Raw genomic sequence first — 16,856 nt, forward strand, 5'->3', positions numbered from 1 at the left:
CAGTGCTATTGAGGGCCGAGATAAAAGAACGCAGACAGTCGAGATGCTACGGTAGGACGTGACCCTCGTCTGCCTCTCTCTGTTGCATAATCTTCCATGAATAGTTTCATCTTTCTGCAGAATGTGAACCTTGTGACTGAAAAGCGTTTTTAGAAACCAGAAATCGAGTCACTTTGGAGAGCAATTTAGAAATGTGTCTTCTCTGAGGCCATTTGCTCACACACAGAAAGCCATCAAAAACTCTTCTCTTGCCGGGCGGTGGTGGCGCGCGCCTTTAATCCCAGCACTCAGGAGGCAGAGCCAGGCGGATCTCTATGAGTTCGAGGCCAGCCTGGGCTACCAAGTGAGTTCCAGGAAAGGCGCAAAGCTACACAGAGAAACCCTGTCTCGAAAAAACAAAAAAACAAAACAAAAACAAAAAACAAAAAACAAACAAAAAAACTCTTCTCTTACTGTTCCAGGACTGAGAAAGCAAAGGCCCTTTCCTTCCCTTCCTAAGAGAGAGTCAGGGTCCTTCCTGTCCCGGGGAGAGGAGGGGCAGACACAGCTATGCTATCTGAACTCCAGGTCTCATGCTTTGAGGTTCTTTTAGTGGTAGAAACTATGTACAAGTAGCCTTGCAGTGGTGGCGCATGCCTTTAATCCCAGCACTCAGGAGGCAGAGGCAGGTGGGTCTCTGAGTTCGAAGCCAGCCTGGTCTACAGAGTGAGTTCTAGGACAGCCAGGGCTACACAGAGAAACCCTGTCTCAATAAACAAACAAAAAGAAGAAACAACACACAGGTGACCAGTCACCCCTTACTGTCCCCAGTAGGAACTGAGGCATGGTGAGCCAGGGCTGAGATGTTCTAGACCAGTGGTTCTCAACTTCCCTAACCCTGCGATCCTTTAATACATAGTTTCTCATGTTGTGACCCCCAAACCATAAAATTTTTCTTTTTCTTTTTCTTCTTTTTACAAATTCTACTGGTCCCTGAGGCCCCTCCCATCTTGTGACTGCCCTTGCCCCTCTCACTGGTTCCCTTGTGGCTCCTGCCCTCAGCACTTTCTATCAGTTCTCTTCATAAAATTATTTTTATTTATACTCCATAACTAATTTTGCTACTGTTACAAACTGTAAATAGTTTTGAAGCTAGGGGTTTGCCAAAGGGGTCTCGACCCACAGGATGAGAACCACCGCTCTGAAACATTCTGTTCTAGACACACATGTGCATGCACACAACCCCCCCCCCCCCCAGTCAGCCCACATTCCCCCTGGATTAATAATTTGCCTCCCCTGGTGTGTTTTATGTTTTTGTTTGTTTGCTTGTTTTTGAGACAGGGTCTCACTAGGTAGACTTGGCTATCCTAAACTCATGGCGGATCTGCCAGCCTCTGCCTCCTGGATGCTGGTGTTAAGGGCCTCCACCACCATGCTCACTATATTGTACATTCTGGAAAGTGGAACTCTTCACACTCTTTCTAAACCATCCTTGGAAGTTCATTAATACTCCCTAACTCCCCCTTCGGCCTCTGGGTCTGTCTCATTCTCCTGCTTCTCACTGGTGCACAGTACATTTCTCTAGACATCGTCACAGAGGCTGATGGGAACAGGTTTTCTTCTGCCCCTTTATTCACCATATTGTCCCTCAAGGCTGACAAGATTTTACTGAAACACTGGAGTATAAAATGTGCATATGTTAGACTGTTTATTTAATTAATGTTTAGTTGTGAGTGGCGACCACACCTACAATGTTACCAGCACTTGGGAGGAGTAGGTAGGAAGATTAGGAGTTCAAGGACAGCCTCAGATGCATAGCCTGGGCTACAAGAGACCCGCTTTCAATTCCCCTGCCTTCCCCAATTAACATTATCTTATGGGGCTGGAGAGATGGCTCAGCGGTTAAGAGCACTGACTGTTCTTCCAGAGGTCCTGAGTTCAATTCCCAGCAACCATATGGTGGCTCACAACCATCTGTAAAGAGATCTGGTGCCCTCTTCTGGCCTGCAGGCGTACACGCAGGCAGAACATTGTATACATAATTAATAAATAAATCTTTAAAAAAAAAAAAAACATTATCTTATGACACACTTCACATTTCCTTTAAGCTTCCAGTAGTGTCTTACTTATAAATTGGATACATTATTTTTAACATGCACATGTATTGGGGGAGGGGATTCAAGGACAAGTAACACAGCACCAAGAGGACAATCTGCAGGAGTCGGTTCTCTCCTTCCACCATGTGAGTCGCGGGGTTGAACCCAGGTCACCAGGCTGGGCAGCATGTACCTTTACCTGCTGAGCCATCTCACCAGCCTCAAACATTTTCCCAAAACTGAATGCTAGGGATAGTGGTACATGTCTTTAGTCCCAGGACTCAAGCAGGTGGATCTCTTGAGTTTGAGACCAGTCTGGTCTACACAGCAAGCTCCAGGTCAGTCAGAGCTACATAGTGAAACATTGTAATAGGCTTTCTTGTTGAGACCATCAGCCTGCAAATAACAACAGGCAGGTGTATTAACTATAAAAGCTTGGCCATTAGCTTAGGCTTGTCCCATAGCTCTTATAACTTAAATTAACCCATATGTTTTTATTAATCTATATTCTATCATGTGGCTTTTACTGCTCTTCCATTCTGCATGTCAGACTCCTTCTGCATCTTGATGGCGTCTCTTGCGTGCCTTGATTATCTCTTCTCCCTCTCTCCCCTCGGAAATCTTGCCATCTCTCCTGCCTAACTATCGGCTATTTAGCTCTTTATCAAACCAACCGGAAGGCATCCTAGGCAGAGACATCTTTATGTAGAGGCCCAAATTACTCAGGGTCAGAGAATCCGAGCTTGCTTTACCCAGCAGGGCTGCATAAGGGGGTGATTTGACCACGCACATGGTTACCAGGTGTTTGGAAGGGTCTACACTTGGCTGTATCTAGCGGGGGCGGGGTGTGTGTGTGTGTGTGTCTTTTGCCTCACCCCTTGGCATTGTTATAAAAAGCCCCTTTGAATAAAGTTCTGGGCTGTTGGGTATTGACCCAGGTCCTCCCGAAGCTATCCTGTGTTTCTGTCTTTCCTCTCATCGGCTAGGCTTATCATTCTACCTGATATTTTCTTATCCCTCTCTCCTCAAGAGGACCTAGGGTAAAAGTGGAGGCAGGTCCCCCACATCTTTACAGAGTAAACAAATATTCTGCAACAAGACCCTGTCCCAAAAACTAATGTGTATCAGTATCTTTCCTACATGTCTGTGTGTGCACCATGTGTACCTGGTGCATGAGGAGCCAGAAGAGGGAGTCAGACCCCATAGAATTGGCGTTAAGGAGGGCTACAAGTTGTCACGTGGGTACTGGGAACTAAACCTGGGTTCTCTGTAAGAGCAGCAAGTGTTCTCAATGAGATGGTTCAAGATGGCTTCCTATGGTACTACTTAACCCCCAAGTCTCCCAGGATAGCTCTCACTGAGCCAGCTCTCCAGTCCTATCAGTAAACTTGATGGTGTCATTCCAGGACCTGCTGTCACCAGTAGAGTGTCTTTCTCATTTGGGACACTTATTTATATATGCCTTATTCTTTTTAAGACATTTTTTGGGAGGCTGGGCATAGTGGTATGTGCCTTTAATCCCAGCCCTTGGTATGCAGAGGCAGGCAGATTTCTGAGTTTGAGTTCTGAGTCTGAGAGAGAGCAAATTCCAGGACAGCTAGGGCTACACAGAGAAACCCTGTCTGGAAAAACCAAAATTTAAAAAAAAAATTAGAGATTATTTGTATGCATGTGAGTGTTTTCCCTGTATTTCTGTGCACATGTAGTGCACAGAGGCCAGAAGAGGGTGTCAGATCCCCTGGGCTCGAGTTCAGACAGTTATTAGCCACCATGTGGATGTCAGGAATTGAAATGTCCAGGTCCTCTGGAAGAGCAGTCAGCGTTCTTGCTTTGTTTTGTTTTTTCTAGACAGGGTTTCTCTGTATAACAGCTCTGGCTGTCCTGGAACTCACTATGTAGACCAGGTGTTATGATATATTGCACGGGGGACCCTGAGGGTATCCCTCGTGTGCAGGGAAACATGCTGGCATGCTGGGCAGGTGCAGTACTGGGCTGGTGGATGACCCATGCCATGTGGGCATGGCAGCGGGGCAGCGGCAGACAGCCAAATGCACAACCCAGATGCTGCACCTGAGAGGAAATGGCTTATTATAATAGAGAGATGAAGAGAAAGTTAGGAAAGAGGGCAAGAGAGAGAAGGAGAGGAAGAGAGAGGGGGTCAAAGGTGCACACCTTGTGGGAGGAAAAGCGGAAGAGAGAGGAAGGGGAGAGGGTTTTCCTTAAAATGAGGCTTTTACGTCAGGACGCAGGGCAGCGCCAAAGGGTGGGATTTCAAGGGGCAGGTCAGAATATTAACACCAGACTGCCCTCACTGAGATCTACCTACCTCTGCCTCCCGAGTGCTGGGGTTAAAGGCGTTAGCCACCACGGCCAGGTGAGCAGTCAGTGTTCTTAACCTCTGAGCCATCTCTCCAGCCTATGGACTTTATTCTCAATTTCCCGAGCCTTGAGGAACTTCTCATCCCTGTCTGAGCTATCAGAGCGGGGCACCGTCCTGTCTGTGGCTGCTGAAAGCCGCTCTAGTCTCCTGTGAGAGGACTAAGACGCTTGACTGCTGAGCCATCTCTCCTGCCGTTTTTCAGTTTTTTCATTTTGATATTTCTGGGTTTTTTTTGGGGGGGGGGCGTGTTTCAAGACAGGGTTTCTCTGTGTAGCCCTGGCTGTCCTGGAACTCACTCTGTAGACCAAGCTGGCCTTGAACTCAGAGATCTGCCTGCCTCTGCCTCCTGAGTGCTGGGATTAAAGGCGTGCGCCTCCACTGCCTAACTTTTTGTTGTTGCGTTTCAAACAGGCTCTTACTAGGTACCCTGGGCTGGGCTCAGACTTCCAGTTCTCCTGCCTCCCTTTCCTGAGTGCCAGGATTACAGGCTTGCACCACCATACCCAACTATGTTTTCAAATTACTGCCTGTGGTGGTTTGAATAGGAATGGTCCCCACAGGCTTGGTCCTTAGAGCGTGGCACTACTTGATGGGGGCTAGAAGGTGTGGCCTTGTTGGAGGAAGTGTGTCACGGGGTGTGGTTTTGGGGTTTCAAATGCTCTAGCTAGCCCCAGCGGCTCTCTCTTCCTGCTGCCTGTGGATCCTGATGTAGAACTCTCAGCTCCTCCTTCAGCACCGTGTCTGCCTGCATGCCACCTTGCTTCCTGCCATGCTGATAATGGACTAAGCCTCTGAACTGTATGTAAGCCAGCCCCACTTAAATGCTTTCCTGTATAGGAGTTGCCATGGTCACGGTGTCTCTTCACAGCAATAGAACAATGACTAAGACACAGCCCCAAACAAGTGGGGACCCTCTTTTTCAGGCTCCCAAAGATAAATACTTCTTGGACGATGTGATCCAAACCTATGAAAGAGAACTTCTTTTTATCATTTTCTTACTGTTGTGTGATCTCTCACAGGATGAAGTAGAGAGAACCATGTCCCTCTGCTTTAACTCCACTTTTGAGTCAAGCTCCTTGGAGAGTAAGGCACAGGCTGGGGGGAAGCTCAGTGGTAGGGGCTTGACTTAGACTTGAGACCCTGAGACTGATCCCCAGCATCAGCAAACAGGTGAAGAGTAAGATCCACGCAGCCTGCACTGGGCGCTGTACACGCCTGCTGTTTGTACATAGCAGGGGAAGCTCTTAACCTGGGACCTTCTTATTCTCCTTTTGCAGGGGCTCTGCGGTTAAGAGTTAAGGGTTTTTCTAGAGGACCTGCGTTCAGTTCCTGGTACCCACACTAGGTGACTCATAACTGTAGGCGGAGTTTCTTTGTGTCTCGGCAGCCACTCCCAAATAACCACTCAGACCTATTATTAATTATAAATGCTCAGCCGATAACTCAGGCTGGTTTCTAGCTTTTACATTTTAAATTAACCCATTTTTTTTCTTTTTTTCTTTTTTTTTTCGTGCCTTTCCTGGAACTCACTCTGTAGCCCAGGCTGGCCTCGAACTCACAAAGATCCGCCTGGCTCTGCCTCCCGAGTGCTGGGATTAAAGGCGTGCGCCACCACCGCCCGGCTAAATGAACCCATATTTCTTATCTACCCTCTACCACGTGGCTGTCTCTCTGCCTCTCTCCTCAATCTTCAGACTCCGCCCCTCTTCTTTCCAGGAGTCTCTCTGCCCCCAAATCCTGCCTAGCCATCAACCAATCAGCTTTTTGCTTTTTTTTTCCTTCAAGACAGGGTTTCTCTGTGTAGCTTTATGCCTTTCCTGGAACTCGCTTTGGAGACCAGCCTGGCTTTGAACTCACAGAGATCCGCCTGGCTCTGCCTCCCAAGTGCTGGGATTAAAAGCGTGCGCCGCCAACACCCGGCTGACCAATCGGCTTTTTATTAACAATGAGAGGAACACATTTTCACAGTGTACAGAAGGATTATTCCACAGTACACACTGCCTTAAACTCCAGGGAATCTAATGCCCTCTTCTGGCCTGCACACACACACATATAAACAAAAATAAAAACTAAATCTTAAAATTAATAGAAATACAGGGTGGTATGGGAACGCACATGGGGCACCTGATCTCTTCTTGGGGGAGGGGAAACACGGCATTTAGGCTGAACCCGAGTGGTTGGCAGGACAACGGGAGGCCAAACGCTGATGTGGGGCAGCTACGGTGCAGTGGAAGGGACAGCGGCCGGGAAAGCATCTCCTTGGGCTGCAAGCTCTGTCTTCAGACCCGACCTGTGCTCTTGTTCTGCTTCCCTTCCTCTTGTGCCCAGTTTCAAACACGTGCTTACTACTGCAGGGACACATTCCGACAAGCTCTCTGATGTGTGCATTTGCCTCTAAGGACGGCCTATAGTTTTAATGGGGGGAGGGGGAGGCAAAGAAAAAACTCTTCCAAGTTTTAGAAACCAAAACCGAAATAAAAACAATTGATCTTTATTGAAAACATTAACAAAACCAAAACAGACATACTCAATAAGCACCCTGCCACTCGGCCACACCCCTAGGGTTATTTTTGCACTTTCCACCTAGCTTTTAAATGGTCGCGCAGAATTCCATGGAATGTCTGTTATCAACAAGTGTCTCCTCTTATCAGAGATGACAAACATCTCCTGTATGCCTTCTTTTCTGAGTTTTCTTTAGGGTAGATTTCCAGAAGTGTAGCTGGCTTATGGGGCAGGCACAGATAGTTCCAGGGACTTTGAAAAGAATCTTAGGCTCCTGGAAATGTTTGTACCAACTCCCATTACCAGAAAAGAAGTCTTGTTTCACAGCTCTGGGAGGGTCAGTAGTCCCCAGCAGGGATGACACGCTTCAGACAAATAATACAAACCGGTGCAGGATTTAAAGGAATACAGATATCGGGGTGCAGACATATTCCCACTCCTATAGTTTGAACTTCTTCCATGATCATGCCTCCCACCCTCCACCCCCAAACCATGTAGAGGCAGCTGGGCCCAGTGGCTAAGGCGGGAGCCTCACAAGCTCAAGGGTGCCCCAGAAAATTAAGCAAGACCCTGAAACATGAAGGAGTGGTTTACTGGTAAAGTCCCTGCTTAGCACAGGCAGGGTCCACAGCTAGTACTGCAAACAAAAAAATTTAAACAAAAAACATGTAGATAAACTTAGGATATGTGCTAATAGCTAACGTAATATAGATAATAGATGAGCAAGCCCTAAATAATTGTGTGTCACATATATTTTAACATACATGAGTGAATGAATTCTATGGAAATGTTTTAATGTATAGACATATGATATATTTACTATATACATGTAAGTGACACATATGTTTTGGACTTTCTCATTTGTTCACCTTTCCCAAGGTGCAAACCTCCTAACCTTCCCACACAGACATCAGAGGCCTACCTGTGACCATGTACAGCGTCAGCACTCATCAGACACTTCTCAGTTCAGCTCTCTGCTGGATACAGAGATAAAGACAGACATCTGCCCTAAAGAAGCAGAGCCCTGCAGGGAACTGGAGACAGAGAGTGGTCTTCATAGAGTCATATGAAGATCAGGTGGGCCACTGGGACCCAAGCACTGGGAAGACCTTAATGGTGTAACCCTTGCATTGAGCAGGAAGATGGTTGAGGGCTGGCCTGCCTTACAGGGTGGAAGACAGACCCACCCAGGCTTCTTCAGGGAGGGGCAAGTGGTTCTTCTGCAGTGTGAGGCTCAGGAGAGAAAGCAGGTCTCAGGTGCAAAGGGAAGAGACCATGAGGCCACATGTTCATGGAGCAGGCAGTGAGCAGGACAGCATCATGTACAGCCCCTGCTGGAGTTGGGCGCTGCTCCAAGTGCTTTTCGTGGAGTAATGACAAACAGACACAGTGGGGCAGGATCTGTCGTGACTCCCATCTACACGCTGCCCCAGACTCACAGCTGGCTCAAGTCTATGTGCTCTGAATCAGTGTGGGAAACCAGTGGACACCCGCCTGGTGTGTTCATATGAGTCCTTTTAGTGAGAACGTTATCTCAAGCCACAGTCCTAGGCTAGAGGTGGGGGCAGCTCAGTGGTAGACCACTTACCTACCACTGGGGCAGGGTGTCCTGGGTTGCTGTCAGTTTTTATTTCTAATTTTATTTCAGTGGGCAGAATTCCGAAATATCTATGTTTATAATTTATGTTTTGTTTGTTTTGAGACACGGTCTAGTAAAGCTCAGGTTGGTCTTGAACTTGGGATGTGGTGGAGGCTGGCTTTGAACTCCTGATCTTCCCTATCCCACCTCCTGGGTGCTGGGATTACAGGCATCTACCATCATGCCTAGCTAACACATGCATTTGTAAACAACAGCCTGAGGTAGAGTTAACACAAGAGCATACATGCCCTTAAAGCAAATTATGGGTGTGTGAACCTGCAGGCCTCTCACCCCTGTCAGGACAGTGAACACACCCTCCAAGTTTCCCTGGTGCTGTGGAATTCTCCATCCTCCTTCCCCTGCTCTTTCTAGCCACCTCTCCTGGTCTTCAGCAGGCTGTTTGAAACATAAAATTCACCTTCAGTTCTCAATTTGAAGTCAGAACTGTGGGGGGTTGGTTTGTTGTTTATTTGTTTGGTGACTCAGAATAATCAAATGTACTTATCTCTGTAAGTTTGTGAAATAGTTCACATCATGGACTTTTCGTACATTCTGAGCTTCCTGGAGAAGTTTCAGTACTTGTAGGTATCAGCAAATCGGAAAGACTATTCCAGATGCTTAAAAGATTCATCCTTATATTTCTGTTGCTCCACAACCACTTCTGGTACCAAAATCTGTATTAGCCAGGGTTCTTCAGAGTAACAGAACTTATGGAATGAATCTCTCTTTCTTACTAATCCAACAATGGCTAACTATGAATGGAAAGTCCAAGAATCCAGAAAATGCTCAGTCCACGTAGCTGAGTGTCTCAGGTGGTTGGTTTTGGTTTTTTGAGACAGGGTATCTCTGAGTAGCCCTGGCTGTCCTCAAATGCAGAGACCCACCTGTCTCTGCCTTCCGAGTGCTGGGATTAAAGGTGTGTGCCACCACTACCTGGCTCAGCTCCCTCCCTGCTTGCCTGGTTTTTGAAACAAGGTCTTACTATGTTTCATAAGGACGTGTTGAATTGTGTTGTTATCATTAATAAGGGAATGAAAGAAGAAATTACATGTCTGAATGGATGAAGCGAATCACCTTCTCTCAGCCCTAACTTCAGCTCGTGGTAGATGTAACCTTTAATCGTCTTTATCCCGTGGACTGGGGAAGACTCAGCATGCTCCTGGCTGCAGGGGTGCTCTCGTTTGCCATTGCTGATTCCATTTTCTATCCCATTCCACCAAAAGACGCAGGCACCACCTCTGCAGTCCGAGCCTGTGCGTGGGCGAGTTCACTCCATGGAAGACGGTGAGAGTCTAAAGAGCACGTCCTGTGTGGCTTTGGAAACCTTGGTGACGAGCTCACTGTGAAGGAATGAAAAGACATAGACAAATGACATCTTGAATGGCCAAGATGTCAGCAGGCTAGAAGCAAGCACCTGAGGGAAGCAGATCAAAAGGCCAGCAAGTGACAGGTGACGTGGAGGGTCTGAATGTTCTGGGAGAAGGGGAGATGTATACAACCAAGGAAGAATCTGGGGGTGGACAGCAGTAAATACACAAGGGAAAAAATATCAAGAAGACAAGCAAATTAAAATAGACATCTAGGCTTAGCTCTCAGGACAAGCAAAGTGTTCTAGGGAACAACGAGCGAACAGAGTCCTGGCTCGTTGACAAGTGTTGAATGAATCACAATCCTATTAGTGACCAATGAAGTGATGGGATCAGCCCACAGGCTTTGGAAAGATGAGGAAGCAGCCCCAGCAGCCTGATGTTAGATATTCCAGGGAGGAAGAAGGGCAATGGGCTGCTGGGAAACGGGCAAGGGGCACCGAGCAGCGGTGTCTTACAGCCAGCTGTGTACAGCACTCGCTGCTTACATTTCAGGAGCCCTTCTCGGGCAGGGCGCAGTGGCCTACACTGTAATCCAGCACTCCGGAAGGTGAGGCAGCAGGCTCTTCAGTTTGAGACTACTCTGGGGTACATAGTGAGCCCGTCTCAAACAGTAATGTTAACGACGATGATGATGGTACACTTCTGTTCTGTCTACTTGTATTAGGCACTGTGTTCTGGGCATTACAAAGAGCTGACCAGTCATTCTGCACATCAACCCTAAGCCATACACACTGTTATCATTCCCATTTTACAGAGGAAAAGGCTGAGACTCAAGATAAGAACCACATAGGGCCACAGAACCAGGGGGTCCTGAGGGAGCTGATGTTAAAAGTTCAGTGATCGAGACTGCTGTCTCTCTCTATTTAGCACTTAAAAGATGACTATGTCAAGCCTGGCCGTGGTGGTACACGCCTTTCATCCCAGCACTTGGGAGGCAGAGGCAGGCAGATCTCTGAGTTTGAGGCCAGTCTGGTCTCTACAGCGAGTTCCAGCAGTCAGGGCTACACAGAGAAACCCTGTCTCAGAAAATCAAAGAGACAGAGAGATGACTTTGCCTTGCTTCACCTTACTTTAATTAAAATAACAATTAAATTTTCCTTTTCTTAGGATTTATTTATTTTATGTGTATGAGTGTTTTGCGGGCACATATATAGCCAGAAGAGGGCATTAGATCCCCTGGAACTAGAATTACAGATGGTTGTAAGCTGTCCTTTGGGTTCTGAGAATTTAACCCAGGTGCAGGGCCCAGCAAAAAGGAGTCCTTTTGGGTGGAGCCTGGCAGGACTCCCAGCCAGGCATGCTCCAGGCCTTCCTGACTTAAGAGGTGCGGTAAGGACCACAGAAGTAACAGCAATGAAGGCCGATGATTACCGGTTCTCTCTAACATTTCTACAGTTTCCACACCTTGACTTTTTCTGTGGGGTAAACCAAAAGGGAACCTGTTGGCTTGGTTAACCCTTACCTGGGGTCCCTAGGGAGCAGTCAGCTGACGCAGGTGTTTATACCATCCTTTTGTGTGTGTGCACATGTGTATGATATTTGTGGGGTCACATGTGTACCATGGCGCACGTGTGTCCACCAGAGGACGACCTTGGGTGTCCTTGTCTTCTACCTTTTGTTGTTGTTTACAAGATTAGCTAGCCCACAAGCCTGCAGGGTTCTCCTGTCTCCATTTCCACTGCCCTCTCATTGCAGGAATACTGGAATTACCGTCACATTGGGTCCTAGCCATCAGGTCCTCACGCCTGTGCGGCAAGGGCTTTACCCAGTGAGCTATGGCCCAGTCAGTGCATGTGTGTGTGTGTGTGTGTGTGTGTGTGTGTGTGTGTGTGTGTGTACATGCACACGTGTGATCCTTTTATTTTATTTTTGTTTTTGTTTTTCAAGACAGGGTTTCTCTGTGTAGCTTTGCGCCTTTCCTGGAACTCACTTGGTAGCCCAGGCTGGCCTCGAACTCACAGAGATCCGCCTGCCTCTGCCTCCCAAGTACTGAGATTAAAGGCGTGCCTCACCACCACCTGGCTGCGTGTGATCCTTTTTTTTTTTTTTTTTTTTTGGTTTTTCGAGACAGGGTTTCTCTGTGTAGCTTTGCGCCTTTTCCTGGATCTCGCTCTGTAGACCAGGCTGGCCTCGAACTCACAAAGATCCACCTGCCTCTGCCTCCCGAGTGCTGGGATTAAAGGCGTGCGCCACCACCGCCCGGCGCGTGTGATCCTTTTAGAATTCTGATTTCTTTTCCATATATTTCACAGCACACATAGTACACACACACACACACACACACACACACACACACACACACACACACACACACACACGTTTTTTGAGACCTCCAGAACTGTAAGCTAAATAAATCTCTTTTTGTCATGAACATTCACCTTTGGATGTTTCATTACAGCAACAAAAACAACTAATTCACCAGTTAGATACCAAGGTACTTGTTCTTTTAAAATCCTTTTGCTCTGGCTATTCTTCCAGAGGTCCTGAGTTCAAGTCCCAGCAATCACATGGTGGCTCACAACCATCTGTAATGAGATCTGGTGCCCTCTTCTGGCCTGCAGGCATATATGCTGTATACATAATAAATAAATAAAACTTAAAAAAAAAATCCTTTTGCCTCAGCCTCCTAAGTGCTGCGATGATACCCCATGCCACCATTTCCTGCTTGTAAATGGTTTCTTAATTAGTAATATGTTATTAAGGACTAGTTTCTAAAATATTTTTCTGAGCCAACATTGAGACAGTCTGGGGATTCCTGACTGAGAGGTATAGACAGGTACCAAGCACAGACAAGGATTTGTGAGATCCTTTACAAGTCCTGCAGACGTGCACACTAAAACCTGCTATTGGCTTTCTGAAAAGCCAAATCTAATCAGTGATGTCCTTGCCAACCATCTTCCAGCAGTCCCCATAACAGAAAACAAAGGGCTTCATAAAAACCTCCTTGTTTGTCCAGTCTAGAACGACCCCCCCATGTCCTGCCCATACCCTGCCCTGCCCTCCTCTCATGCGCTGCTCCCCACCATCTGAGCTTCTCCCCACCCCTGGTCCTGCCCTTCTCCCATGCGGTGCTCCCCACCATCTGAGCTTCTCCCCTCCTGTGGCCCTGCCCTCCTCCCATGCGGTGCTCCCCACCATCTGAGCTTCTCCCCACCCGTGGCCCTGCCCTCCTCCCATGCGCTGCTCCCCACCATCTGAGCTTCTCCCCACCCGTGGCCCTGCCCTCCTCCCATGCGGTGCTCCCTAACATCTGAGCTCCCCACCCGTGGCCCTGCCCTCCTCCCATGTGGTGCTCCCCACCATCTGAGCTTCTCCCCACCCCTGGTCCTGCCCTCCTCCCATGCGGTGCTCCCCACCATCTGAGCTTCTCCCCACCCCTGGTCCTGCCCTCCTCCCATGCGGTGCTCCCCACCATCTGAGCTTCTCCCCACCCGTGGCCCTGCCCTCCTCCCATGCTGTGCTCCCCACCATCTGAGCTTCTCCCCACCCGTGGCCCTGCCCTCCTCCCATGCGGTGCTCCCCACCATCTGAGTTTCTCCCCACCCGTGGCCCTGCCCTCCTCCCATGCGGTGCTCCCCACCATCTGAGCTTCTCCCCACCCCTGGCCCTGCCCTCCTCCCATGCGGTGCTCCCCACCATCTGAGCTTCTCCCCACCTGTGGCCCTGCCTTCCTCCCATGTGGTGCTCCCCACCATCTGAGCTTCTCCCCACCTGTGGCTCTGCCCTCCTTCCATGCAGTGCTCCCTACCATCTGAGCTTCTCCCCACCCCTGGCTCTGCCCTCCTCCCATGCGGTGCTCCCCACCATCTGAGCTTCTCCCCACCCCTGGCTCTGCTCTCCTAGCTGCTGCCTCTTTCACATCCCCCCTCCTTCTGCCAGGAAACTTTGTCATTTGTGCCAGACTCAGTGACATCACTCCTGGACCCCTGCTCCATCTTCCCAGGGTCCCCGGTACTGCAGGCATTTAATTTGCTGATGTATTTGGTGCCCGGCACTAGCTGCTTGTCAGCTGGGGCTGTGGGTACCTACTCCTGCATCCCCACAGGTGCCTGAGGCAGTAGGCTGTAACCTGTGTCTATGCTTGGGATACTGTGTCTAGTCCCTACCTCAGGAAAGCTTAACTTTCCTATGGGGTCATGTTTGTGCCGGGCCTATTTTCTTCATGTTCAGCACAGGATAAACCATTGGTAAATGGAGCTATCGTCGTCACGACAATGTAGTACTATTATGGCAAGACTTCAAATAGAGAGAAGTAAAATGTCTGAAAGACGCAGTGGCCCTGTACAAAGCTCCCCAGCCAGGTCTCTCCGGCAAACCCTAAGGGAGCTGGGCTGGAGGGGGGTGCTTCCTAGTTCCCGGTCTTCCCCATCTTGGCCCACCTCACCTGCTACTGGAGGGAGACCCGATTCTGTAGGGGCTTTTTAAACCCAGGGAATAGGTGTCCATGGGGCTCCGTAATGAGAAAGGGGACTGGAAAGCCTTCAGTCTCTCTTCCGTCTCCCTCTTTTTCTTCCTGTGGGGAAGCAAAATGGATGTCAATGAAACCAGTTCAGAAATTTGGTGTGGGTTCTCCAGAAGCAGTTTCTCTGGCACCTTGATACCCACTGGGAAGAGAGTATGAGTCGGCCAGACTGGAGAAGGGGCTGGAGGTAGAGGGCGGGCCAACACAAGGCCACTACCTCTCATTAATCTTTCAGTAGCAGCTCAACGAGGGCCAAGACTGCAGAGTCTCTGGAAATGACCCTGACCTTGAGGACGAGCACACTGGGTTTAGGGTCAGGTGGAGAAACAGGGTGGTCGGGTCTGAGGGAGTCAGGCTGAGGTGATGAAGACTGTTTGTCAAGTGATGCTCCCTCAGGAGCCCTACTGTCCTCTGCTCAAGCTAAAACTGCTATAACTTTAAAAGTCAAAGCCTTTTCTCAATTCAGAGAAAAATTTAAATCCGAAGGTTTGATAAGCTAGGCTGCCACTCTGGAGTCTGGGTAAGTGCTTTTTCTTCATCTCTAAAATAGAGACTGCCACTACCTGTCAGTGATGGGGACGGTCACCAACCATCCCATCAGTCACCCTGGCAATGGAACCAGTTTGGAGATGGAAATGGTCTCACTTTTTAAAATCACATTTCCCAAGCTCCTTTGCAATGATCACCATGTGACTATTATCAGGCCCCTGAAATAAAGTGGTAATATTATGGTATTTTCAGGGAAGGTCCTTTTAAAACACAGAAAGTAATGGGAATCTATTGTATATGAGTGTGACAGACCCTCACAGAGGAGGAAAAAGTTAAAGAACTAGACTGTGGTCACTGATGCTCATCATTAAAATGACAGGGGTCATTCAAATCATCAAGATCATCAAATTTCAATGATTTTCAGAAACACTGAATTGTGCACCAAAGTGGTAAGGGAGAAAACGTTACATCCGTCCTTATTATACTACCAATGAGAACACGGGGAAGGCAACGGGACTTCTGGGAAGAAGGCTGAAAACGAGTAAGATTAGCTTTCCTGGGTTGCTGGCTTGGAAGACAGACTGAATACCTGCAACTCCAGCAGCAACGTGGGACCTTGAGGAACCCTAAGGGACAAGGTGGTGGATCCTGGGCTCCTGAAGGCCCTGGAACCCCCACCAGGCCTAGACACTCCACCTCCAGGGATTAATGTATACCACTGTTATTTATTTTGTCTGTGATGCACATCTAGATATAATCCTAATTTATATAATGATTCAAACTGTCATGGGAATTAAAGGTTTCTATCTCCTAGAGAAACCAAAATAAAGAGGCCGGTGATACAAGACCAAAAGAAAATAAAGAGAACTGAGTGGTTATTTCGATGTAGGGCGCCTGCACCACTGCTTCTTCCCTTTCCAGAATGCAGCCAGCCAGGCATCAGCCCATAAAGAAAGGCTCTTCCCTCCCCAGGCACAGGATGGTCCTGAGAAAAGTGGCGGCTGATGCTTGGGGCCTCCCTGTGCAGAGGGCTTGCTTCCCTGTCACAAGGAAGGAGCCATAGCCACCAGGGCTGGCTCCCGTGAGCCTCTTGGAGCTTTCCCCTGAACTATGAAGACAGGTCACAGGGAATATAGAGACAAAAAAGATCAAAGAGTGAAAACCAGCAAACAGAAGCCAGAGAAAGACGCCTCAGGGAGACGGAAGCAGTATGAGGTCAGTATGAGGGTGTGTGGAGGATGTATGAATAACCTCAGCAAGGGCTGGAAATATTATATCCATAAGAGGATGAGGATGCTATCTCATACTACCTTCTTTTAATCTGTTCCACCACTGGATTCTGCCTTAAAATTATTATTTTGTATTTTATCACATTCTCAATAGATAACCATCAGTATGTGGCTTTTTTTTTCCCCCTGAGACAGAGTCATACTATGTAGCCCTGGCTGTCCTAGAACTCACTCTGTAGACCAGGCTGGCCTCAAACTCATAGAGATCCACCTGCCTCTGCCTCCCTAGTGCTGGGATTAAAGGCATGCCCATCTGTTTTGTTTGTTTGTTTTGTTTTGTTTTGTTTTTAACAGTGCAAGGAATCACACTGCAGGGAATAAGTTATACAAGGACGGCTCTCCAGGAGTGAGCATGGCCGTAGCTTTCCTGGCTCTGGCCCTTTCTAGGGCCATAGGTGAGTGCGACCATGTTACTATTATTTAGATTTTGTAGTTTTAATTTTGTAAAAGTGATGTCTTTCAGGATATATTCAAACAAAACTCTCTATGGCGCAGGGATCGCAGCCACCTCCTACTGTAGGACATCCAAAGGTTCATTTCCAACCAACAGATACATGGAAGCTGCAAACTGCGGGGTTATTTTGTTTGTGATCTAACAAGTAAAGCTTGCCTAAAGGTCAGAGTGCAGAGCTAAGCCACAGAGGCAGACA

General features: G+C 48.2%; 1 protein-coding gene across 1 annotated transcript in view; it reads right to left on the minus strand.

Moving 5' to 3' along the window:
* Nucleotides 1–6,930: 6,930 nt before the first annotated feature.
* Fam227a (family with sequence similarity 227 member A) overlaps nt 6,931–16,856 on the minus strand; it is a 59,444-nt gene continuing 49,518 nt past the window's right edge. The window contains exons 17-18 of the mRNA XM_052748361.1: nt 14,351–14,479; nt 6,931–9,936 (exon numbers count right to left, since the gene is read on the minus strand). Coding sequence (XP_052604321.1) covers nt 9,864–9,936; nt 14,351–14,479 — 202 coding nt within the window. The 3' untranslated portion in view covers nt 6,931–9,863. The remainder of the gene's footprint in view (nt 9,937–14,350; nt 14,480–16,856) is intronic.

The sequence above is a fragment of the Peromyscus californicus genome, unplaced genomic scaffold, assembly GCF_007827085.1.
Source record: "Peromyscus californicus insignis strain IS unplaced genomic scaffold, ASM782708v3 Scaffold_20__1_contigs__length_68692818, whole genome shotgun sequence".
In the NCBI taxonomy this organism is placed as follows: domain Eukaryota; kingdom Metazoa; phylum Chordata; class Mammalia; order Rodentia; family Cricetidae; genus Peromyscus; species Peromyscus californicus.